The sequence below is a fragment of the Xylocopa sonorina genome, chromosome 2 (assembly GCF_050948175.1).
Source record: "Xylocopa sonorina isolate GNS202 chromosome 2, iyXylSono1_principal, whole genome shotgun sequence".
Classification (NCBI taxonomy): domain Eukaryota; kingdom Metazoa; phylum Arthropoda; class Insecta; order Hymenoptera; family Apidae; genus Xylocopa; species Xylocopa sonorina.
In genome coordinates this window covers 16461682-16487574 of record NC_135194.1, presented here as the reverse complement: position 1 = coordinate 16487574, position 25893 = coordinate 16461682, and the positions used below count along the sequence as shown (strand labels likewise).

General features: G+C 54.1%; 1 protein-coding gene across 1 annotated transcript in view; it reads left to right on the top strand.

Annotated features, from left to right (window-relative positions):
• Window positions 1–5303: 5303 nt before the first annotated feature.
• Window positions 5304–25893, top strand: part of Ds (dachsous cadherin-related 1) — a 145675-nt gene continuing 125085 nt past the window's right edge. Inside the window, exon 1 of the mRNA XM_076910494.1 lies at window positions 5304–7040. Coding sequence (XP_076766609.1) covers window positions 5349–7040 — 1692 coding nt within the window. The 5' untranslated portion in view covers window positions 5304–5348. The remainder of the gene's footprint in view (window positions 7041–25893) is intronic.

The following is a 25893-nucleotide window of genomic DNA, read 5'->3' as shown; positions in this document are numbered from 1 at the left end:
TGTAACGAAACGTGAAGAAACGCTTCGTGTCCCTCTTTTCAGCGTCTTACTTACCCGAGGATATAACTTTTCTTGTCCACTCGACTGACGGAAGATGACGCCATGTACACCTTTCTGATCAATGTACTGCTTTCAGAATCTACTTTTAGGATAGTTTTCTATAGTTAAGGTCCGTCTGCGTCTGTTTGCTCGGTCATTCTGCCGAATCTAATTCTCGTCTATATTATCGGATACCACCGTGAAGTTACCCCGGTTAAATTTTCGATCTGCCCGCTACGATAGCTCCGGTGGCCGTGCTCGAGATTGCGAGCACATCTAATTGCGTTACTGGGAAGAACGTCAGCCCATAGTCGTAGAGTTTATTTTAGAATGGAATAGCAGTCGGAGAGATACGTTTCAGGAGACGCATGGTAAGGGAGGTTGTCCCCTTGTATCGAAGATAGATTAGAAAAAGAGGCAGGAAAGAGTTTGGTCAGTCTGTCAATACGTTATCTCATGGTCGATCCGTTGACACGGTCCGTGGAATTCTGGGACCAGTTCAAAAGATTCCAACATCGATATTTCGGAGCAGAGAAAGCCCCTAATTATTGAGATAACGCGTGTCGCGGTGTCGATACGGGTTACGTATCGGACCCCCACCCTTTTCCTACACTCCCACGGGATTTTTTGACGATTCGTTAGCTTTTTTCGAGGACAGATGCATTTTGAATAACAATACATCGGATTGTCTATAATATAGGTAGTTTTCGCGGGATCGCAGGCGGGAAAACAGGTCAAGGGAACAACACGGTTGTGTAATTTTTATTCGATAAATTTTGAAAAAGATTCGAGTTATCGATCGGCACGTGGACGTTTTTCTTGATTTGTAATAAACCGGTCGTCCCTACGCAAAGTGGTCTCGGTGCAAGAGGCGTTTTATATATCCACCAACAACTTTCATTTAGATTCTTATCGATCAACTTTCACGGTGTACTCGTACATTGCTCTTTATTGCCTCACTCTGACGATCTCTCGACGGTTTCCCGTAAACGTACCACTCGTATAATTTCGTCTAACGAATTTCCATCTCTTCTGGATGTCAACGCGTTGATTAGGGTATTGATTGCGAAAGTAATTAAAAGTTTTCACTTCTCCGGAGGGAACCGCGGTTCTCTCGCCACTAATCCGTTTTCGTCTGGCGTTTCAGTCAGAACTTTTTTTCTCTCTCTCTCTCTCCCTCTCTCTGATGATTGCACTTCGGAATCGTGCAGTGGAGCATCGCGCGAGCTCGTCCGAACGTTTTAAGGCTTGCCTTTCGCGTGCAACGCGTCAAGATAGCGGAAGAAAGGAGGAAGAGAGAGACGGGAGTTTACTTGTTATCGGGTCCGTGTCATTAGTGGGCACGACGAAGTAGTACAAGTCGGTATCAAGGACTCGGGAGGAGTGCGAGCGTGCGAGCGAACGAGCGAGCGAGCGATCGACGACCGATGACTATGACGATGACGAGGACGAGGACGAGGACGAGGACGAGGACGAAGGTACCAAAGTACCTACCACCGACGTTCGCCTTATTAGGTTCGCCGATCCTCTCTCCCTCTGTCCTTTCTACCCCTCTGACCGGTCCCCTTCCTACTGCTTTTAAAATCATGGCTGCACGTAACCGTCTACTGATTATATGGATTCGGCGATGATTTCTGATGATGCCCCCGACCCCCGAAATGGTAAAATAATACAGTGTCGTCTCCTAGCCTGGACCCTTTTGGGTCCCGTGGGCCGGTTCGTTAGCGGGGCCTTGGCGCGAGGCACCCTGTCATTATGCGGCTGGTCTCCATCACCCCCACCAGTTCCCAATTTTCAGTGCCCCTCTACTACGCCTCGACGAAATCTCTTACCTCGGTTTCTTCTCTTTGCTTCGCTCTTCCTCCCGCTCCTCCTTTTTCCCCACTCTATTATTCTACATTAGTACGGTTCGCTACAGGTACACCAGTTAACTGGAAGAATAAAAGGGTCGAAACGCGGTACTACCGCGTGCGTGAGATCACCGGAGAACTAAATTCTCTATCGAATTCCCCTGACGCAGCCCGGTTCGAAATCACCTCCTTTGCGAAATTCAAGCGCGAAACTCTAGAGCGACTCACGACTACTGCGGACATTCGAAACTGGTAACTCGATCGCGCTCGCTTCGTCTTTGCTCGGCAACGAACGTTAGCTACCTTTTCCTTGTCTATGTCTTCATCCTCCCTCTCTTCTCCTCGAGGATGGGTTCGATCGGGGGAAAAAAGCAGCTCGATAGAGCATACCGGAAGCGGGCAGAAAGAAACCACAAGTAGTTTAAAAGAAAAGTTGCCGGTTTTTCGTCTCTTAACGACTCGTCCTTGGACAAGTCAAGTTGGGGTGTAGGTGGTCCTCGCGGCCAGCAATCATTTCGACTAATGATGCGAGCTTTGTCGATCCTTTCCTTTCTTCAGCCTCGGATTATCGCGACGTGCTCTTCCCTCGTATCCACGCGGACCACTTTGCTTCTTTCCACTTCTTCCCTATCTTCTTCTTCTTCTTCTTCTTCTTCTTCTTTCTCCCTTTATTTCCGAACTCTGTAATTTTCCCCTAGCGGCCATGCCACCATGCCGCGCTGAAATTGTTGTACACCGGAAAGATTTCGTAGAAATGACGTTCTTTAATGGGAAGGCGTCTGAACGGTAACAATGGAACTTCTGTTGCGGCGAAGGTGAAAGAAGGAGGAAGAATCACGAGTCGTCGAGGGAATAAAAAGATGTAGAAAAAAATGTTAACTATAAAGAAGAAGAAGGAGATGATGACGACGACGACGACGACGACGACGACGAGCAAGAAGAAGGAGGAACGAACGAAAGAAGAAGAAGAAGAAGAAGTTTGAGGTTGATTCGGATCGATGCGAGTTATGCGAAAATGTCTTCGCGAAAATTGAGAATGCGCGTTTCACCGGTTGATCGTCGGACCGGCACCTGTGGAAAGATCAGGGTGGACGGCGAGGGGATGCGATGGGCGTTGTGGCCCGATGGTTGGGCAAACAATACGAACGATGATGCACCGTCTCGAGCGTATTGTCCGTAGCGAGTAGTAGTAGGCGTCGGATTTATCTGCCTACTCGTAGAGTCAGGTAGAGAGAAGCCAAGGGTCCTCGACCCTCGGAACGCGTCGCGTTGCGTCGCGTCGCGCGGCCCGACGGAACCGATGGATCTTCTTCCTCTCGTTTCGGTCCGATTTCGCGTCGGTCGCGTATCCACGCGTTTATACTCTACGCGTTTTCTAGCGGCGCCTGAATACGAGGACGAGCTAGTCCAGACCGAGTTTCGATGCGAAGTCGAGGCGAGGGGAAGTAGCTAGTAGTAGCCGCGCGCTAATCTGAATTCTTGGCGCATATGGGATTCCAGCGCGTGCCGGTAAGAAGAATTCCTCGGTTCGTTGGTTTATTTCGGGATCGATATTTTCGATGAGAACAAGCGGAAAAAAAGGAATCGTTGCGAAGCGAGTCCGAATTTGAGGGAAAAAATTGGTACTCGCCGATGGAAAGTTTTCGGAGCGCTTCTCCGAGTCGTGCACGAGGACGAAATTCCAGGACCTTTGGCACGGACGTTGAAGAGAGGACTCGCGGAGAGCTGAACTCGGAATGAGCATACCGGCCGCTCAGGTAGGTTCGAAGGCGGCGATCGAGCTAAACGAGGGAAGAAAAGAGAAATCTGCGGGACGGTAGAAAGAGGAGGGGAGAAGAGGGATGAGATGGAGAAAGAGGGAAGAGGAGAGAGGGAGAGAGAGAGAGAGAGAGAGAGTTTGGTATAGTCTAGCTGCTCGGTGCCGCGAAGCGCGGTGAATGCCGAGGCCCCGGCACATATCGGGCCCCGCTGTACTACCGCTCCCCTCTTCAAGATGGCCGCCGTTCGGGTCCAGCCGGGTCCCCCTGACCGAGCCAGCCGAGTCAGGGGAAGGGTAGGCCTTGCAGGTGCCGCCATGTCAGTGCATGCCTAACCTCGAAGCCGCGCGGAACGGACGCTGGGCCCAAGAACGCGACACCTCGTGCTGCTCGTTTGCTTTTCGGCTGCTGTTCGTTCGACGCGAGCCACCCTCGGCCAGTCGGAATAATCGTCGCGTCGAGTCTGTGCGTTTCGCTCGATCGATCGCGTGTCCGTTCGCCGGGGATTTCGATCGAGAGCCGTATATACCACTCGTGTAGCCGTGAGGGGATCGCGAGAGTGGCGTATATCGGAGCGAAAGGAGAGTCTTGCCGATATACGCGACGGGAAGGTCCAAACGGTCCGTCCTCGAGATCGCGTTCGCGGTTCGTCGCGCAAGAACACCTCGTGTATCCGGTCTATCTACGCTACGCGCGTCGTGGTGCGTCGTCGTCGTCGTCGTCGACGTCGTGGTCGTCGCGCGTGACAGTTTCCGAGTAAGAACCTACCATTCGATACGAAGAGCCGACGAAACGATATGACGGGAGGAAGCTCGAGCAGGGGGTAGCGCGCGCGCAAGGAGGGTGAGAATATTTGGAGCGGACGGTAGGGAACCGACGGAAGCCGAGAGATGAACGGCGTCCGGAAGGCGAGATGATCACGGTGGGTTCGCGGGTATCGCTCGTCTGTCGATCGTCTAGTTATCGGAGGTGGATCTAACGCGAGGAATGCACGATATCTCGAGGCGAGGATATTCCAGCAACGGTGTGGACAGCGCGGATACCGCGGATACCCGCCGGTAGAGAAAGAAGGGGGAGAAGAGGCGAATAGAGGATAGGAGAGGAGGACGGGGCACGCGGTAAACGGTACGCTAGAGCGAAAGGAGCGAGGGAGAGAGGAAGAGAGGCGCGAAGTAGAAGAAGAGGAAGGAGAAGAAGAAGAGGAGGAGGAAGGAGAAGAAGAAGAAGAAGAAGAAGAAGAAGAAGAAGAAGAAGAAGAAGAAGAAGAAGAAAAAGGAGGAGGAGGAGTAGGAGTAGGAGGAGGAAGGTGATACGCGCGGGGTCGGATAAACTCGCATCTATCGCATCAGGAATTTCGAGGACTGATCGCGCGAACGCACTAACGAACGTGGTGAAGTAATTAAAACGTGATTGTGGTTTCGGTGGTTGGTGCTGCTAGTGGGTGATTTTTAATGTGCCGGTTGTCGATCGCGCGCTCGCGGTTACTCTCGGCGACTTTTGATCGTCGTTTGGACGGTACGAGGTGGTGGCTGTGGCGATAGAGGGCGAGAGGAGGAGAAGGGTGATCTCTGTCGCCGCGATTAGTTATATCGCGCGCGAGTCTTCCCACGATCGATCGTTCGGGAATGGAAAGATCGAGATAATATAAGGCGACGGGAGGTGGCGGCGGCGGTGGCGGCGGTGGTGGTTGAGGTGCCCCAGGATGCGGCGTCTGCTACTGTTGTTCCTCGTCCTGGGAGCGAGCCTCGCCCCGGGCACGCGGTCCGAGCTGGTAAGGTACTTGGAAGTTTCGGAGAACGCTCGACCCGGGACCAGAGTCGGGTTCATCGATGCCGACAGTCCGCCGTACCTGATCGTGTCGGTTTCCGGGTCCGCGGTCGACTCGGACTTGATAGTGGATCACGCGACGGGAGAGATACGGACGAAAGTGCCGTTGGATCGGGAGACCAGGCCGTCGTACAGCTTGGTCGCGTTGCCGCAGAACATTCAAGTGGTGGTGAAGGTGCTCGACGAGAACGATAACGCGCCGACGTTCCCGGTCGAGCACGTGGACGTCGAGTTCCCGGAAAACTCGCCGCGGGACGCGAAACGCGCCCTGCCGCCCGCTAAGGATCCCGATCTCGGCCAATACTCGACGCAACGGTACGAGATAGTGTCCGGGAACCACGGGGACGCGTTCAGGCTCTCCCAGCATCGGGGCCGGGACGGCGTGCTCTATCTGGACCTGCAGAACGCCGGGTCGCTCGATCGGGAGGCAAGGTCCCGGTATCGGTTGGTGATCGAGGCGTTGGACGGAGGCGCCCCGCCGTTACGCTCGAGGCTGCACGTGAACGTGACGGTGCAGGATGTCAACGACAATCCGCCGATCTTCAATCAGACGAGGTACGTCGCGAGCATCCCGGAGAACGCGACCGTCGGGACGGCGGTGCTCGCGGTGAACGCGACCGACACCGACGCCGGTGAGAACGGCCGCATCGAGTACTCGATCAATCGTCGACAATCGGACCGCGAGGAGATGTTTCGTATCGACCCCGAGACCGGTATGGTCTACGTGAACAAGGCGTTGGACTTCGAATCGAAGGAGAGGCACGAGCTGGTGATCGTTGCGCGGGATCGCGGCGCCCAGCCGCTCGAAGCGAGCGCGTTCCTATCGGTTCGCGTGACCGACGTGAACGACAATCAGCCGGCGATCACGGTGATATTCCTCTCGGACGACGCGACCCCGAAGATCAGCGAGAGCGCCCAACCGGGCGAGTTCGTCGCGAGGATATCGGTCAGCGATCCGGACTCGAGGACCGAATATTCGAACGCGACCGTCACCTTGACCGGCGGCGAGGGACACTTTGGCCTCGCAACCAGGGACAACATCATATACCTAGTGGTGGTCGAGAGGCCGCTCGATCGCGAGGAGAAACCCGTCTACGAGCTTTCGGTCGAGGCGACCGACGCCGGGACGCCACCGTTGCGAGCCGTTCGCACGTTCCGTCTTCTCGTCACCGACGTCAACGACAACGCTCCGAGGTTCGCGCGCGAACGATACGAGGCCCACCTGTTGGAGGCTTCCGAGCCGGGCACACCGGTGATCAAGGTGACCGCCACCGATCTCGACGAGGGTGCCAATTCCGCGATCAACTACACTCTCCTCAACTCGACCTGGTTCGCCATCGACGAAACCACCGGGCTGATATCGACCCGGACTCACGTCGACTGCGAGGCCGACCCCGCGCCGATTCTAGTCGTGATCGCGACCGACTCGGGTCGGCCGCCCCTCAGCAGTAGCGCGACCGTGCGCGTAACGGTCCACGATCTCAACGACAACGAGCCTATCTTCGAGAAGCCGCTGTACAACGCGACCGTGCCGGAGGATACGCCCGTTGGACGCTGTTTTCTCAAGGTAAATTTCACCTCTGTTCACCTCTTCCGGATCCTCTCGTTGCGTACCGCGCCGATCGAACGCGCGATTCATTCGCATGCGAGCCGCGTCGAATCGTACGTTTGCCACTGTGCGCCATCGAGAGAATACGCGCGACGCCTGCCGTAACCCGTAGGGGGAACGTGAATGAGAGAAGAATCGTCCTCGCGATGAATATCGACGAGAGAGTCCGTTCGTTGGCCCGGACTCGCGAACAACCCCACCGCGGGTTTTCTGAAATTTCAGACCAAACGTCGGATTACGCCGATCTCCCCCTTTATATTAAGCGCGACGATCGTCTTACGGTTCGCGTAATCGTCGAAAGTAATACTATACTTGTGCGTACGGCCACCGCGTTTTCGTACGGTAACGAAGTCATTAAGCGGTTCTGTTCCCCGCGGCTTGTCCAAATAGCGAACAATAACCGATTTACCATTACAATGGCGTACCCGTGATAAGTAGGGGTACCAGCAAAACTTTAATACTTTTATTGGCGTTGTTTCGTTGCCTAGTTCGATGATGATTTATAATTGTTGCTCGCACCAGTCTGTAATTATAATAATTGCAGATTTTTCGCTGGGCCTCTCCTTCGCTGGGTCTCTCGAGCCGGGACCCGGCCCCTTCTTTTCGCTCCATCCCCTTTCGTACGAGCGCTCCACCCCTTTGATTCTTCGCTTTCGTTCGCGGTCTTCCTCGCGTCTGGTGCGCGTCTCTCGCAGGAGGGGCCCGGGCTGTGTCGGGCGCAACGATACGGTTTGCACGGGGCAAACTATTCGGAATGAACGGGACGAGGGGAGACGCGGTTAACGCGGCGCGCGAATCGAGCTTCGGGCTATTCTTCTCTATCCGGCTGACGAGGTCCCGGCATCTTCCACTTTCGCATTTGTACGCGCGTGAATAGGTGTACACGCGTGCATACACCGAGGCGCGCGAAACTATTCGTATCCATCAGCCGAGTATCCGTCTCTCTATTCTACGTGGCAGGACACGGGTTCCGATTCATCCTCGCGCAAGCCTTCCATTATCCATCCTAACTGGCAACCGAGGATCATTAAGCCGCGGAGCCTTTTGTTCGACTCGGCGCGCGCATTGCTCTCTCTCTCTCTCTCTCTCTCTCTCTCTCTCTCTCTCTCTCCCTCTCTCTCTCTCTCTTCCTCGATGAAACGGAGCGGATGAGTAAGAAATCAGCGGAGACGAGACCGCGGCAGTTTTCTAGCATCGATTCGGTTGCACGAAACTCGCCCGTAGACGGAACCGATGGGATCGCGGGGCGAGAGGTTCCGCCGTTCCACCGATTGCATCGCGTTTCCCGAGACGGAAGATGCGCGCACGACGGCGGATCGGTCGGTCGGTCGGTCGGTCGGCCGGCCGGTACACATCGTGTATCGCGGTACAAAGTGATGACCGTAATGACTCTAACCACCGTCTGACATCTGGCATTAGGCACTCGAGCTTTCGAGTGGCAACGCCCGCAGCAATTGTTGCCGTTTACGACTGCCGTGCACGCTCCTCTCTTCTCTTCTCTTCTCTTCTCTTGTTCTTTCCTCTTCCTCTTCGCTCCACCGCTCTTCGGGGTGTTTCGCATTCGCGCTCGACCGTTCCTCGCCTCTCCGTCTGGCAGTCGTCTTTCTTCTTGTTTCTTCGGCTGCTGCTGCTGCTGCTGCTGCTGCTCGCTCGCTCGCTCGCTCGCTCGTCCGCTCTCGATCCTACTACGCGCTATAGACCGCATTCCCGAGCGCAACGACGAGGCAGAGATATATGTATATGCATTCGCGTGCACCGGTCGCCGTGTAGCCACCGGTACGTTCGCGTTGCTCGCGATCGCGATTCTATATAACCTACGCGCGCACGCTCCGAAATCAACTCGAAACTCCGAACCGAACCGAACCGAACCGATCGCACCGACGAGAGAACGGGTACCTTATTACTTATCGTCAATTGTTGTCAGTGATTTCGAAACGGTAGAAATAAACGGCGGTTATCAAGTTTCTCGCGCGTCTCCGGATTACCTTTAACGTCCTCTTCCACCTCCGTTAGTGGGTGGTGAGCTACGGCTGTTCGTCAACGGAGCCGGCTTACGGTGTTTCGTAGCGTACACACGGTTAACAAGACCGAGCACGAGAAGGAAGTCGCATACCGATGAATACGACGACTGACCCGTATCGTACTCGCTTACGTGCGCGTTCTTCGGTTTCCTCGTCTCGCGATACGCCGCGAACCAAACGATTCTAAATTACGTAATCGATCGAATCGTAACGCGGTAATCGATCGTTGTTAGTTGGATCAGGCTGCGTCGTCGCAGAATTTTCCACTCGGATCACTCGGGTTTCTCAGCTGACCGAAGGATTAATGGGACGCGTTACAGTCCTCGGGTGAAATGCAGCTTTCTCCTCGCGATGACTGGTTTTTCCCTCGAGAACTATCGTGTGCGCCCGATGGAGGAAGAGAGGCGGAGGACGGGCGAACGAAGGGTAATACGTACGCCCGGTACGCGGCGCATAACTGCGCACGCAGCTTTTGATTGTCGATTCAGAGAGCGATATCGGCGACCGACGATTTTGTACCTTGGATTTCGTGTTGCATGCCAAAGCGTGTACAGCCTTGCCGGGCGTATAAGGAACGACTGATTGAACTTTACACGGGGATCGGTTATCGAGATTCCCCTTGGACGCGGTTTCTTAAAGCTCGATCCACCGAAATCGTTTCGTTTTCGTCGAAGGAAAATCGCGTTTCGTACGTGTGTATGGCACGTACATATGTAAACAGCGAGGCGTCGAGTCGGAGAGAAAGCGAACGCGAGCGCTCGCGCTCGCGCTCGGTAGGTAGATCGGTGCCAGGGTATGAGCCAGCCAGCGAACCAATCGCGATAACGGGCCAACCTGGGATAGTAGCTGCGTGCGAGTTGCACTTTCGAATGGTGCGGTTGGTGTTGCGAGCCTCGTAGCCGTATATACGCGCGGTTACCGGGAAAAAGGGGAAAATTTGTCGCTTCTGGTGATAGAAGTAGTAGTAGTAGTAGTAGTAGTGGTAGTAGTAGCAGCAGCAGCGCGGAGTCGTAAGGTAGGCGAGAGATGGAGTAGGCGAGGGGGGAGGGTTCGCTGGTCGGTGGCTCTTCCGTGTTTGAAAAGGCTTGAGAAAATCCGTAGGAAGGCGCGAGAGCGTAGATTGGCCGGCGAGGCCGAAGGAGGCAGCAGGCTCGGTGAGATGGGCCGAGTGACGACCTCGATTGACCCGTCGATCCGTCACGGCTCTCCTCCTGAACGGGAGAGTGGCTCGCACAATTAGCCGGGTAAGGTGCAAGATCGAAGGATCGTGCGTCACGTGGAAGCTAATGTCGGGCTAATGCAGCGGCAACTCTACGTTCGCTGCGTTCGATAGGTCGGCCGTGTTCGTTCGTTCGTTCGTTTCTCCGTTCGGAGCGCGCATCGCTTCGCGCCGCGCGTACCCGCGTGAAATAATACGCGCGCGAGACACGCGTGTTTCGCTAATGGATTCGCCTGGCCTCGGGCCGATTCGTTTTCGTCGCGTCATCCCTACGCGGAATTTGATTAATTACGACCATACGACCGGCCCGGTAATTACTTTCCGATAGGATCCGCGCCTCTCTTCTCACTCTCCACCAATCATCTCTCGCGTTCTCCCCCGCCAGCCCGTCTTCCCCGAGTTTTTTAATCATCTTCTCCCTTCCACGGAAATTCGTCGTTACGATGTGCGATCGATGCGATCGACGATAACTCGGTTTACCGGCGCGCACGACCGACGGGGACACGTCCTGAGAACTTGCCAGAATGAGGAGGAGGAGCGCGCGCGAGATCCGTGGAAACGAATCGGTTCGAAACCAGAGCCGGTGAAAAGGGCAATCGGTGAAGCTAATTTATAGGCGCCTGAGGCGTTCTGATTATGTCATTAGTGGCTCGATAGAGCAACCACGGGTACCGTGACCATTTTTAACGGTTGAAATCGGCCGGGGTAGGCGAAGCAAACGCAAACGAGGCCAGTGCGGAACCCGTGGAGGTACACTTTTAATTAGGATCGGCTACCAATCAACGTGATATCGCGCGCACGACCGCCTTCCTCTAGCCTCGATTCTAACTCTTTATTTTCGATTCCATCGCGAATTTATTCTCGCTCGATAACGAATAACCGGCAAAGTATCGATCACTTGACGCGTACGCGCGCGCGTACACACGTACGTTGTAATTGGTTCGCGGTAATAAATTTAACGGTCAGATAAATATCCAACCGGTGAGACGGAACAGTGGGCTTAATGCTATATTCGAGATCGATCACCGAGAGTCTCTATATCTTCCCGGCGATATATTCCCTCTCTCTCTTTCTCTCTCTCTCTCTCTCTCTCTCTCTCTCTCTCTCTCTCCGTTGCGAAGAGAACGAGATCGATCGAAAGGCTCGCGACGCGGGAAATTTAGCTACCGGTCGGGCGACAAATCGACGATGAAACGAACGCCGGGGGCGAGGTCGAGTTTTAATTAAACAGACGGACGTTCGATCAAGAGGAGGCGCCTGTGTGTACCTACGCGCGTATACCGTTCTGACCACTTACTTCTCTCGGCGAACCGATGCATTTCCGCGTTCCCCGGCCAACTCGAGGCATCCGAGGTTTCCGCTCCGGGAGAAAGAGAGCGATATCGTCGAAAACTTACTCTTCGAGGTCAATCCACTCGGTTCGTCCATCCTTACTTACGTGCGCGCACCCGATCGAACGAGTTCCCCTGTCCGTTCATCCGCGCCCGATTCCAATCCATTCCAATCCATTCCATTCCACTTACTCGTTGTTTTCCTTTCTCCTCTTATCGCGGCGATCTGCCACGAAAGCTGGAAACCGTCGATCGGGTGAAGCTAACCACCGATTAGCCACCTGCATCTATCCGCGCGCAATTAATTCGCTGCATCATCCGTCGATCATCGCGATCCTGTCCCTGTCTCTCTATAGCCCCTCTACGATCCTGGTCATTTCGACGACCTTGCTACGCGTCTCTCGACTCGCATAACTAGGCTCTGGTTCGTCTGGTCCGACTAGAGCATCCGCGCGCGATGCCGTAATACGTTTGAATAGAGGGAAGAGAGCCGAGGGGATCGGATCGGTGTCGGTGGACAAGAGAGAAAGGAAGGGTAAAAGGAGAATAAAAGAAAGCGGTAGAGGGGGATCGGGCTAACAGCAGGTGGTTATAGTTGGTGGTTGGTTAGGGTTATACGCGTTCCCGGGAATCGGTTTTAATCTAGGCGCGCTCACGATCTGCCGAGCGGGTCTCGCAGGCGAATCGCGATACGCGAAGGTGTGGAGCAGCTTTCGAGTTGACCGGCGGCCCGATCGGTTATTTATTATGCGCTCGCGTTGCTTTTCAAATTCGCTCGATTCTAGTCGTGGAACCCCTCGCGTTCTCCCCTCCTTTGGCGAGAGGGGCGACAGGGGCGAAGGAACGAGCTCGGCAAAATCTCTCGGGTAGAAGGGATCGAGGGACCACCTGTCGCTCGATGTATACATCGTAGCGGACTCCGTTCACGATGTCCGCGTGCGTACGTCACCTCTTTCGAGTCTGTATCCGTGCATGTGTATATCTCGAACACCATATACGTCACGCATAATATTCGCGGCTCGATCAAACTTGACGCGCGCGTCAGTATTTGTAAACCGGTAAGACGGGTGAGCAACCGCTGCCCCTGCCCCCCTTCCCGCCGTAGGTATTTTTATTTAAATAGTTTTCAATAATACAGTGTCGAATAGTGTCGCGTGTAACGGTACGCGATTTCCCCAGCCCTTTTCGTTCCTCGAATATTTCTTCCCGACGCTTCTGACACGTCCGCGCCACTCACTCTCTCTCTCTCTCTCTCTCTCTTCCGATTAGATCTCAGATCGACGAACTTATGTCACACGCTCCGTGTGACATGGAATACCAGGTAACAGTCATTGTGTGGTCAAGGTGTAACTTGACCCTCGTTGCACGAATAGCAGTCCTTTACGAACGACTCGTGACGAGTAAGCAGTTTGTCCTCTTCCCTGCCCTACGAGATTCCTAGAAAACTTGAAAATTACCCGCTCGGAATGGATCTTCCTCTGCATCGTTACGGTGTCCGACCGAATTTACGTTCCTCGAAGTAGATCCGTTCCGTTATAGTCGGACAGCTCGGCCAGCGGTACCGGCGAACGTTGAAATTACATTTCGAAGGGATTCGGAACGTTTCGTTTGTCCGATGCGATCGATACGCAAGCAGACGTGTACCTATATACGCGAGTACGTATACAGACGTATGCAGGTACGAGGGAGAGAGAGACGCGTGAATGAAGCGGCTACGCGCACGCTGCGCCCGTTTCCAACTCTTGTAACCCGAACTGAAAGTCACTCGGCCTGTCCACGTCCACCTTTCTCTCCTCGTCTCTCCCAGTGGTCGCGTTGCATCCAGCGTGTGCAACACCGCCGACGCGACGCGACGCTCGCCATCTGTAACCTGTAACCAAGGGCTGACGAAGGGAATGCGCGACACCGTGGCACGTGCTTCTTCGAATTAGTGGTTCTCCGATCGAGAATTCGACCTTTCTTATCGGACGCGAAAAACGATCGCGACGATGAAAATCGTCGTGAAGCTCGACGATTTATCGATCGGTGCAGGCGCTTTTGACGTTTATAAATAGATACGCAGTCGCGGCTACGGAGGAAACAGCGCGACGCGTGAAAGCTGCTCGATAAAAGTGAAACGTTAACCCGAAATTATGGGGGGAGAGGCGAGAATTAAAAACGGTGCTGACATTGAAGTATGAATTATTAATACTCGGCGGTGGCCGAGCGCAGGGTAGCGAGCGAGAGTAGCGGTCGTTTTTGACGATCGTTTCCGGTTCCGATCGCGGGCTCGAAAAGTTTGGTATTCGGGCGAGGATCGCGAGGAGGAGCGCGCGTGGGTAAAAGGTACCACCGCGTGGCATCGGTTCGCGAACACGCGGGGGGCCGCGCGATGTCGAGAAGGGGCCCGCATTCGTTCTCCAGAGCCGAGGAATACGTTGGAAATGCCGAGGTTTCGCTATCAGATATTCGTTACTCACATCGGGCCCCCTATCATCCTCTCTCTCTCTCTCTCTCTCTCTCCCTCTATCTCTTCCTACGATTCCCTTTCTACCCCGTCCCGTCCCGTCCCGTCCCGTCCCGTCCCGTCCCGTCCCGTCCCGACATCGGGATCTTCTCCTTTACGATCCGCACATGTGTTTCGTTTGTACACGGCGTGTAACGTATGGGCCCCGCGTTATTTATCATACGGCGTTAGCCGCCGATCGCGAATGGGTTGTACGTTGCATTGAACGGGCCCTCCGCTTACCACGCTGCCTAATCATGTTAATTTTACCCACGGTCACATAAATTAAACCCCGAGATCCCGAGTTATTCGCATTGTGTTCGGTTACCCTTTCTCTCGCGGTGCCCGTCGACGCCCGTTTCGCGGTTTCCATCCAAACGGACGCGACGGACGACCGCGTTTCAACTTTTTTTTTTTGCGGTACCGCGTTTCACCTGCGCTTGCCCAAACTCATTTGTCACCGGTACCGAATTTATCCACAGTCGTCGGGGGTACCGCCGAGTCGCTTAATCTAAATCATGTCTCGAGTGTCAGTTATCGTCAACGACGACCTCTCGGGTACGGGCGAACCAGCGTACGGGTACGAACGTAATCGTTTCTCCTTTTACGTCGATCGAGCGAGCGGGTTACCAGGGAAATCGGTTTTTCCGCGCCACTTTACGCGCATTGTTTCCTCTTCGGATCGAGAGGCTTTCTCCGCGGCGTCGAGGATCGGTTCACCGACGGCGAACACACCACCGTCCCAGCCGGTTCTTTTCTTCCGTTGTTTCCCGCCGTCCCTTTTTTTCCAGCCCCTCCGGGGCTGGCTTTCGTCCCAAACTGACCTGCGATAAGTTGGATTCCGGCCGCGGCGCAACAACGCCGAGACGAAAGGTAGGCGAGACCGATCGGAGAACAAGGTAGCGAGCAAACATCGAGAACAGAAATCGGGCCACCGAATCGGAGACTAGTTTAAACTGTTACGAACGTGAAAAAGGGAGTAACGTTCCTGATTTTGCCTCCTTTAAAGGAGCACGCTGGTTTTATTAGCTCGTTCGTTGAAAGAAATCCCCAAGAGTGAAAGGTGGTCTCGTCGTTTTTCCTACCTTCCCGAGTTTGTACGAAAGCATTTTAACGAACGAACATCTTATTCGCGCGATACCAATGGGATCGATATCCATCCCAGTCACCTCGAAAGTTATCCCGGCGGAATTGATGGATTTCTCGAACGGCGATGCCGAAGATAACGATTTTCCCAAGAAATCGGTGAAGCGAAGCGAGTCGCGAGCGACTTTCCTCTGGACGTAATAACCCGCAAAGTGCAACGCGCGCCGGTGCCGGTGCTCGCCTGGAACGAAGAATGAATCTCCGTTCGCCGCTGGTTGGTTACGAAACGGCGAACTCAAGGGAAGAGAAAAGGCGTTCCACCTTTTATGGAGAACCGCCTGGCCCAGTCCAGACTTCTCTTCTTCTTCTTCTTCTTCTTCTCATCCTCCTCTCTTCGTCCGTCTCTTTTTTTCCCGTCTTCGTCGAAATTTCACGACGCTCTACTAGAATTATTATGCTCCCTTTCCACGGACTACCTACTAGACTACTCGTACTACCTCTCTCTCTCCCTCTCTCTCTCTCTCTCTCTTTAGAACGGAATGCTCGGTAGCGTTTCTCTTCGCTTCCGGCAGCTCTACGAAATTACAGGGGAACAATATTTTTTGAAAGAGAAGCGTTGTTTCTCGACTCTCGTCACGCGTGCTCCACTTTTCAAGTTTTTCGACCGTGGGGGGAGGGGGGTGGGGAATCTCTGAAGCGAGGCGTAAGCGAGGCGAGGAGAGACGGGACAGGGTTCTCGAATCGCTGGCCAGGGGTTGTCGGAGCTCTCTCTACTAGGACCTAGGTGAGAGCATGGAAACTGGTCGGATACGTACGGGTCGCGGCGGATGGAAGGAGCGGAAAGGAGTGGCGAGGAGAGGAGACGAGGGTGAGTAAGAGGAGAAGGCGGAATGAGCGGCGAGGACGAGGCGAGAGCGGGGATAAGGGCCCAAGAGAGTGAGGCGACCGGCATTCCATGGGGCCCGTATTAATTATACCAGACCTCGGTGAGATGCTGTGCGAGTGCGAGCGAGAACTCTCAACTCCTTTCCTCTCTTTCCCTCCTTACCCTCTTCTACCGTCTTTCTCGGTGTTTCGCCGCGCTGCTAACCGCTAGGTGCAACGAGGATCGACGCGTACCGGACCAAGTAGACCAAGAATGGGGAGAGGGATGAAAGAGGGATCCTTCTCGACTGCGGTAAGAGTACGCTAATGCGGATCTACTGCCTCTCTAACAATAAGCCGGAACGCTTCAAGGAATAAACTCGAGGGGGATGTGCACCTCTCTGCTCTACGGTAACTTTGTTGTAGCTGCGATTCGTGCGCGTGCATCATCCGCGCGAGTCGTTTCGGTTCGATCGGGTTCCTCGTCGAACGGAAGGAAGGTTTTCGAACCCGCCTCGAATAGGCCATGGCGTAGAGACGAGATGGAAAACGAATGCAGTTAACGCGTATCGAGTATAGCGAGCGCATCCGAGAGGGGAGGAAACGAAGGTGGCTGGCATTCGCGGCGAACGAAGGAGGATGGAAAGTAAATTACCTCTAGGAGGAGGAGGAGTAAAAGGAGTAAAGTTAAAGGATGACATGGCACTCGTGGAATGGGGATCCACGGTGGTGATTCGAAAATTTTCAATTTTCTTTCGTACTCCAAAGGGATTAAAAAAGATATTTTGATAAAAAAAAAAAACTATTTAGCCAAGTTAGATGTTAGATTCCGCGTGCGGTAGCGTTGCGTGCAGCGTGCGCGCAACCAAGAGACGGATGAGTGGAACGATGGCCACGCGAACGCTTCGGGCGAATCTTGCCTCTCGACTCTTTCACCTATATGTCGTTACAAACAACTTACAACGCCCGATACACGTTGCTTCCTCGCATCCGGGCCGACCTTGGCTCCGAGTTTCTTCGCACGAGTGTCCCACAGAGGTGGGCCTCGCTCGTTTTTCGAGCAACCAACTTACGATAGTTACCGTTCGTCGCGTATTATCCTAATGTATCTCGACAGGCTGCCGGATAGGTATACACCGGGGGGTATACAGCCCGACGAATTTGAAAAAGGGCCCGGAATCTCGAGGTTGCCGTCCGACGAAATAAAAAGAGAGCCGGAGCTCGAGGGACGCCGGACGAGAGAAGAGACGATGGAAAGGACCGGCTAAAGGTTGTGTGCTTTTGTGAAAAATCGAAAAACAAATTAGTCCGCGCGTCGACGCCAGTCACGAACGGACGATTTATCAAAAATTAATTATCCATTAGGCCTGGGATCGGGTAGAAAAGTGTAGCTTTGTTGCGCACAATAGTTGGCTGCCCGAGGCTTTGCCAGGTAGAACGGGAGGAGAGAGGCGGGGAAACGGATCGTGGCGGAGGAGAAGAAAGGGAGCGGCAGAGTCCTAGTACAAAAAATGGTCTACGCCTCCGAATATCCTGGCCTCTAGGTTGAATCCGTTAGACTCTGGAGGGATCTCTGCTCCGCGATCCTGGTTCGGATTCCCGCGTTTACGCGTTTAACCCGTCGAATAATTTGGTGGAAGAAGAGCGAGACCGGGGTGGTCACCGGATGACCTCTCGGGTCAAGAATGCTCGCCGCTCGTTCGACCGGCGGTGAACCGATCGGTAGAGAGTATTCGAAGCCCGGCGTACTCGGCTCGGTCCGCGCGAGTCGAGTCGAGTCGAGTCGAGTCGAGTCGAGTCGACTTACGAGCCTTTTCGGAGGATTTTCGAACGAGCGAAAGGTGCGCGGGTGCGAGCCGCGTCACGAGACACCTCGCCAGATCACGTTAAATCGTAGAATTAACCCCTCCGTTAGCTCCACGTTTCGTCCCTCACGGCCCGGCATAACTTACGATATTTATTTGGTAAAAACCCGGTCCTCACCCTGACCCACGGCCCTTATTTATATCCGCGGACAGGTTCACGCTACGACGTTCGATGCGTTTCGATGCGTTTCGTTCCCGCGTCGCGGTCACGCGTGCTGCCTGAAACGAAATCGGCCGCGATATACGGAAATTCGAAGAGGAAACGCTGAAAAGTTTTCGTCCCTCCGGCGACCTCCTCTTCGGGTCCCGTGGTTCACGAACGGGTGGGTACGTGGCCGAGGAGCGACGGTCGTTGCATTTTTGTGGGTGGATATCGAGGAAGAGGGTCTTCTTGCCGGAGGGGACGTAGAGGAGAAGCAAAGAGAGAGGTAGAAAAAGTACGGGTGGAAAAGAGGTTTTTATTTTTGGTGGGTGGCTCGAGGAAGAGACGGTCTTTCTCCGTTTATCCTCCTCTTTCTCATCCCGGTGGTTCGTTCTCGCGTACCTACCTCCGCCGAGTTGGTTCGAAGGGACATCGGATACGCGCAATCGGCTAATACTTTAACGTCTGTCACCGAGGCGAACCGGCCGGACCCACCGGCACTGTCATGAGAAAATAAAGTTGGTTTCTGCGATTTGCGCGTCTGAACCCGTGGAGTCGCGCGACGCGAACGCGAACTCCGAACCGACCGATACTTTTTTCCTACATCGTCCCCCCCCCCCCCCCCCCTACCTTTCTTTCTTATTCAATTTCGCGACTCTTAATCTCACGCGTTGGCGTTTAATTATACGCGATGCACCATCGATGCAGAGATCGAATCGCATAGCGTTCTCTAGGTCAGCGCGCGATAACACCTATCTCGTCTATATCGGTTAGCTCGTTGAAACTTTTCCGACCGAAACCGAGAGGAGATCGTGTCGCTTTATCTCGATACTATCGCGCTAGATTACCGACACGTCCGGGATATATCGAACTTTTCCGTTAAACGCCGTGTTCGATCGGTGGTGCCCACGCGGCTTAATTATCGGCCATCTACCGCGATCGTTCGCGGGCCGATATTCGCGGTCGGCCGCGTGGGACGAGAGAGCCTTTAAATCGAGCGGACGGATCCATATGCAGATTTTCAAGGTACGCGCCGCTGGTACTGGTCGTCCTACTTTCCCGCAGCTTGTCGCAGGTCGCGAATTCCCGGCTGCGCGACAGTGATTTGTTTTCACGCGTTGCAAAACAAGAGGCACGATAACAGGCCGAACGGCCGTACCGGGAACGAAGGGAAGGGAGAACGAGGAGCGAAGAGCGAAGAAGAGGATAGGAGGAACGGGAGTGGGTGACAGTGCACGCGAACCTGACCGTGTGCGAAACGACTTTACGATACCGATGTTTTCGAGTGCATAGCCGAGTGGAAATTGAATTTGAGGGGCTCTTGAAATGGAACCATTTCCCATAGGTTGTGTCGTCCGCGTCGTCGTCGTCGTCGTCGTCGTCACGTGGCGTCGTAATTAAAGCTAAGCAAGTGTCCGCCGCGGTGTTCCTCCGGTGATCGGTGGCCAGTGGCCGGTCGGTGCTCAGGGCCGACGCCCTCTCGTCCTCTAGCTTCTCTCCGATACACTCTCTCGCGCCTCTTTCGCGCCGCTACTACACCTTCTTCCTCTCTCGATTCTATATCCCCGTTCGATCCTCCCTGCTCGCCTCTCTTTCTCTCTCTCTCTCTCTCTCTCGCTCCCGATATCTTAATTGCCCGTCTGCCGAGATATTTTCGCGAATCGCAAATTTATGGACCAGCCCCTTAGCGGATCGCGCTAACGACGTACACGAGTGTACCTACGTACGTATATATGTACGCGAGCCCGCCGCGAGTCAGACCGCGAGAGAGGATTATTACGGGGAACGAAAAGAGCGAAAAGAGCGAAAACTGAACGGTGGGAGAGAGAAAGAGAGAGAGAGAGAGAGAGAGAGAGACGTAATCGTCGATCTCTCGCTGCGAGAATCGTTTCGTTATTTCACGCGTGGCGCTCTCTTTCGAGGAATCGCCGTCCGTTGCGATACTCGACCGCTTGCCCCTAAATTGAAATCATTAAGCCTGAAATACCACGGTGTTAAGGATAATACAGTTTTTATAATTACGAGGATGTATGCCGATCGAATACTGTTTAAGCAGCCAACTCCGGGAAACCCCGATAAATAGCTGCGGAGATATTTTCGTGCTAATGGAACCGGTATAATACACGCTTCTTCGCGGTATCGTTTATTAATGCCAAAATATATCGTTCTCATTATAATTTCAAATTGATGGGGACATTAAGGACTGTAATCCGAAATTATTTGGTACCCTTCGAAACGTTACGACGTTCCCTCAAAAACGTTCCCCATAGCGAGAGACGGAGAGATTTATCGAGGTTCCTTTAGAGTAGCCTGGAAAATGGCTACGGCTACAATTATTGATCGTCGCACGTTTCGATCGTTCTCCTCGCGAAAATCAAACTTGAAACAATTCTAGAGGGATTGATGAAGGGGATCGAGTCTCTCGTCCGTCGTTACCTGGTTCGAGAAACGTTTCCTCTGCAACGACGTAGAGGACGAGGACGAGGACGAGGACGAGGAGGGGGAGGGGGAGGCTGGAAAAGGTCCACCACGGGCCGGTACATAACGTTGACGGAATAAAGAGAGAAAGAAAGAGAAAGAAGCGGTCAGGAAGAATTTTAAGTTGGAAACCTTGTCGCGCGTTCCTTTACCTCGGAATCACGAATACCGGTGGTGGTTGGGATCTTGTGTCTCGAAGCGGAGAACCACCTTTGACTTTGTTAGGTGGTGGCTCGAAGGAGGGGAAAATAAACGAGAGAAAAGGGAACGCTTACCAGGGTACGGAAGGGGGGAACATTTCGACGCGTGAACGCGTCTCTGATCCGATTTTTTTGTGCACGCCGAGGGAGAGAGAGAGAGAGAGAGAGAGAGAGAGAGAGAAGTGAAAACTCGAAAACCGGGAAACGACGGCTACCGACGACCAATTATCGACGGGTCGCATATGCGTTATATCGTTCCCCTTTCTCTTCTATTAGCAGCAGGAGCGAGCACCGCTCGCTATATTTTACGGCTGGATTCCTCGTCGTAAAATGGACAAACCTCGAGGAATATTCGTGGCGGAACGCGCGATCCTAATTGAGGACGCGCCGACTACCTGTGAAATTGATTTACCGCCGCAACCTCTCCCCGCTGATCGGAGCAACGAAATTCGCCTCCAAGTTATCCAGCGAATATTTCACCCGTGTCAACGGAAGCCCTTAGGAAAGCTACCCGGCTAGGGATGCTAAACAGGCCTATCCGTTGAACGAAACTCTTATCCGAAAGCAATATCTATCGTGCGTACCGCGGACGATCTCGACGTGTTGTATACCGAACCCTGGCTCCGGTACTGTTATGGTTCGCGATCAACCGGCTCTCGATATTACCCGGAAAGCGCCGACGCCGTGCATTACCAGAGGCGCAAACCTTCGCAGCCGCACGCCCACGTTCCCCGTCCCGCATCCACGCTCGCACCGCGTACTCTACTCTCTCTCTCTCTCTCTCTCTCTCTCTTCCTCTCTCTCTTGATAACTTCCGCTCGAGCCCTCCGCGATTTCACCTGAATGTCTTTTCGTTTAAACCGCGCCACTCTAATCAGAGGACGCGTATTGAAACGCGCGTAGCGGAAAGGCTGCGCGGGAGATGCGTAGAGGCGCGTTCGAGGCGTTCTCTCTCGCGGTGGTGGATAAACGCAGCGTGTACCCGCGACGGACACGTTTACGGAACATATTATCCGGTTACACGTATACGTGGGTACGTACGTATGTATACGCGATCGACTACGTAGGTGCACCCTGACACCGCTCGCGCAGCACCGGCTTTCAGCGACGGCGGTCAGCAGACTGTAAATATCGCTATGCACGCTCTCCTGGCCGGAGAGCCCGCGCTATCCACGCTATATATTGTCAGCAATTATTGCTACAAGAGATTATTTGTTGGTAGGCCGAGGCAGATAAATCAATAACCACGGTTAGGTGGTACGGCGAACGTCGAGGGAACGAGGGGTGGGCCATGCTAGATGGCCAGTCTCTTATCGTGGTCATTACCGTCGTTGTCCTCGTCATTTTTACCCTCGAATCGAACGCCCATTCGTTTCGTTTCGTTTCGTTCGTTCTTTTGCAACGGTGTTCGATCTCGCCCTCGACAAGATCGTCTCCTCGCGAGCGAACTTGCATGATCATAACGAAATCGAAGCGTACAGTTGGCGGGGAAGATGGAGGGAGAGAGAGATAAGGATCGAGGAATTCGATCGGAGCGAAATGTGGTGCGAAATTGGTAAATTCGTGGGATACGCGAGATTGCGATCCGGTAGCTACCCGTTCGAATAAATGTGTACATATACGTGTGCTCCGAAATCGACGAACGACGCAAGCGAGCAAGCGAGCGAGCGAGCGAGCGAGCGAGCGAGCGAGCGACTGACTGGTGCGCGCAAAAACTGGCAGATGCGTGCGGCGTTTTTAAAGCGAGCCGACTGCTCGTATACGCTCGCGGTAGAGCATAAAAATTGTTGGAAAGAAATGGAGGAGCTTGACGGCCGCGGTCGCCAAGACCTTAGCCGTTCGTCTCCTAGCGAACCTTAGCTACGAGCGAGCGTGTACGCCTATCTATCTCTGGATCGTTATATAGGTATACATACCGATATAGTAGGTACGAATGGCGAACGGGTGGAAGTACGCGTACTCTGGCGCGCATGACACGCGTGACGTCGGTACACGCGTGTCCACGTCCAGCTCTCCCTTAAAAATCAACCAGGCTATCGGATCTCCGCGTCTCTCCCTCTCCCCGGTCGTACTCGTTCCCGACCTTGAGGTATGGAACAAGTTGTAACGCGGGAAAAGGATGAGGGGACCGCTCGTCGAAGCAGCCCGTGGCAACCTCCTCGATTGTAACTCTATAAAAGCTTAATTGTTTCTCATTTTACGGTTCGATCCACGTGTCTTGCCTCCTATTATGCGCGTTCCGTTTCTCTTCTCCTTTTTCCTCCCCTTTCTCGCGCGCTCTAGATACCATTTTTTCCCCCGCCCCTCTCTTCTCTTCTTTTTCTCCTTTCCTCCCTTCACAAACTTGCCTTCTCGTCCCGGACTGCGATTCGTCGTTTCCTCTAGCGGGAAACCAACCGTTCGCGTCCGTTTTTACGTCTTCCTCGATTGAAATCGCATGCCCCGTTGCTCGTTCCACTAACGATGTCCACCTACTCGTTTTGCGTCTACTTTTTCTTTTCTCCTCGGTTGATTCGGAACGTGACACGGGGACGGCGCTGCGAATAATCACTCTCGCGTAGCCGCGACTTCTTCTTCTTCGTCTTCTTCTTCTTCTTCTTCTTCTTCTCCTTCTTTTGCATCTCCTTCTCCTTCTCCTTCTGCTGCTGCTTCGACGTCGACGATGACGATGTTCTTTCTACTCCGATGCCGTCTCCTCTTTTATCGCGCGCTCGCGCGGATTCGACGTCGCGCCTCCCTATCAGTTTCGTTCTTCGGCTTGACGTACCGTAACTCGACGTAGTTCTTTTGCGGTTCCACTCCTTTTTTCCACGGTTGCGCGCGGGACAACGAGTTCCGGCGCGCGGTTTTTTCTCCCCTTGGTCCGTTCTGCGTTGGCCGTATCACGCAATCGGCATATCGTAGGTACGCGGTGCGGTGTCGCGGCGATTTCGTACGCGACACTCGAAAGTCCATCGCGGCCGCATCGCGGCGGCTTCAAAGAACATTCCCCAAGGTCCGAAAATAAGAGGAGAGCGGAGTGGTCGCGCGCGCCCTTGAAACGCTTCGGAGCGAACGCACGGACGAAGATAAATACACCCACCGTCCTAGAAAACGAGCTCTCTAGGGGCCCGAGACGAAATCTAGAGCCGGCCGCGGCAGCAACGCGTACGTAGAGAACTCGAAGACGGACGGGCCAGGGCCAGAGAGGCCGGTACCAGGGCCGGTACCACGGCCGGTACCAACAGGGCCGGTCAGGACCGGGGAGGAGTTCGAAGAGCGGAGAGAGAGCACGGTTATTACACAGAACGTTGTAAAATTATGGATCGTTAAGCGGCTTTACGAGTTTGTTCTGTTCGCCCAGCCAACTCTCGGTTCTTCTCTCTCTCTCTCTCTTCTCCTTCTTTTTCCCCACGCCGACGGTTCCCGTTCCCGTTCCTCTTCCTCTTAGCTCCGCCGCTCGATTCTCTCTCCTTCTCTCGGAGAGAATTCTCTCTGGACGAAGGAACAATCGCGGAATACCTGTTGCTCGAGTGGAATCGAGCGCGCGACCCGTTACGCTGGCGAGTCGCATCGTCCGGTGACCGATTTCCGAACAGGATCGGGACGGCACTGGAAAACCTTGAGACAGCGAACCTTCCGAGATACTAGGAATACGACTAACCAAGTGTCGGGGCCGCGGGAGCGTGTAGAGAGCTTACCAGCTCTCCTTTACCAAAGGATCGCCTCGAGGCTCGTCATTAGTCCGTGCGATCTGCCGTATCGCCGAGTCGGTCAGAAGTAAGGAGCAAGGAAGTAAGAGGAGGAGGAGGAGGAGGAGGAGGAGGATGAAAATGACGAGCGAAAGGAAGGATCGAACGAAGCGCGTAAAGCTGTTTTGTACCGAACGAAACAAACGGGCACGGATATCATTGCGCCGACTCTCTCGGTTGGCTATAATACAAGGGCAGTTCTCGCGGTGAACTCGGTCTCGGTTCTTCTCCCTTCTTTATGTCGTTTTTCTCGGAAGCGAAACCGTGGCGGTAAGGTAATTGTACCGATTATACTCCGATCGTCTATCCGACCATCCGTCCCTCTTTCTCTCTACCCCGTCGACGTTTTTCTGAATTCCAAACGAAAAGGAAGAAAAACGTAGTACCGCGGCAGCTCGTAAATTTTTGTTGCGTCAGAATCGGCTCGAACCGAACGATTCCGAATGATTTCGCGAGCAACGATCGGAAGGCGATTCACCCTGCGAAGCGGGTCGGTATCGCGGAACAGCTCACACCCGAGACACGGAGTAGGAGCTACCGCTGGGATTTCAGCGGGGTGCTGCACGAGCGAGACTCGAGAGTTTTATCGAAAATGGTGGTGGTGGTGGTGGTGGTGGTGGTCGCGAAGGATGAGGAGGAGGAAGAGGAGGCAAAGGAGGAAGGGGAGACTCGGGCGAAGGCGTTCGAGATGCCCGCGAAAGAGACGGCGGCCAGCCCCTTGTGGTGTGTCCGTCAGCCCGGCTATATATCACGTGTAAACGACTCGGGTATTAGCATATCTGTATCTGTCCGGTGGTTGTCCCTGCCAACTCTACCGGGATGAACGTCTCCTCTACACCCGCCTCCACCTCCGGACCCACCGGCTCCGCTTCCAAAACCCTTCCCCCGTTACTCGTCCCCGCTCGTGCGCTTCAGATGGACCAAGCAGATTCCGGGGACCAACGAAGTTGACTCTCTCGGGAAGAGAAGAGGAGACGCGGTGACGAAGACACGCGAAAACGCATCGTGTTCCCTTGACCGCGCACGGGGAGAGACCACGGGTGACCACCACCGAAAGGTAAGAACGGATAGCGGGCCAAGGATCGATATCAGCCGTTTCTTCTCGAAACTTTAATTGGGAGCTTGCGCGAATCGTTCGGCTACTGCTGCTATACGTTGACGATGACGGTGCTCCTTTCGGTACCGGGAAACGGTCGAACCGAGCGACGCGCGATCGACGAGGGAGGGGTGCTGGGAAATAAGAAAAATCTGCCCGATGTCCGGATGAAACGGGCAACGATAGGTAGGAAAGGATAAGGGGAAGGTGGAGAAAAGGAGGAGACGTCCGGCGCGAGAGGGAAAGGGAGAGAAGTAGAGAGGCCGCGGCGCGTAATAGCGGCCGAATCATTT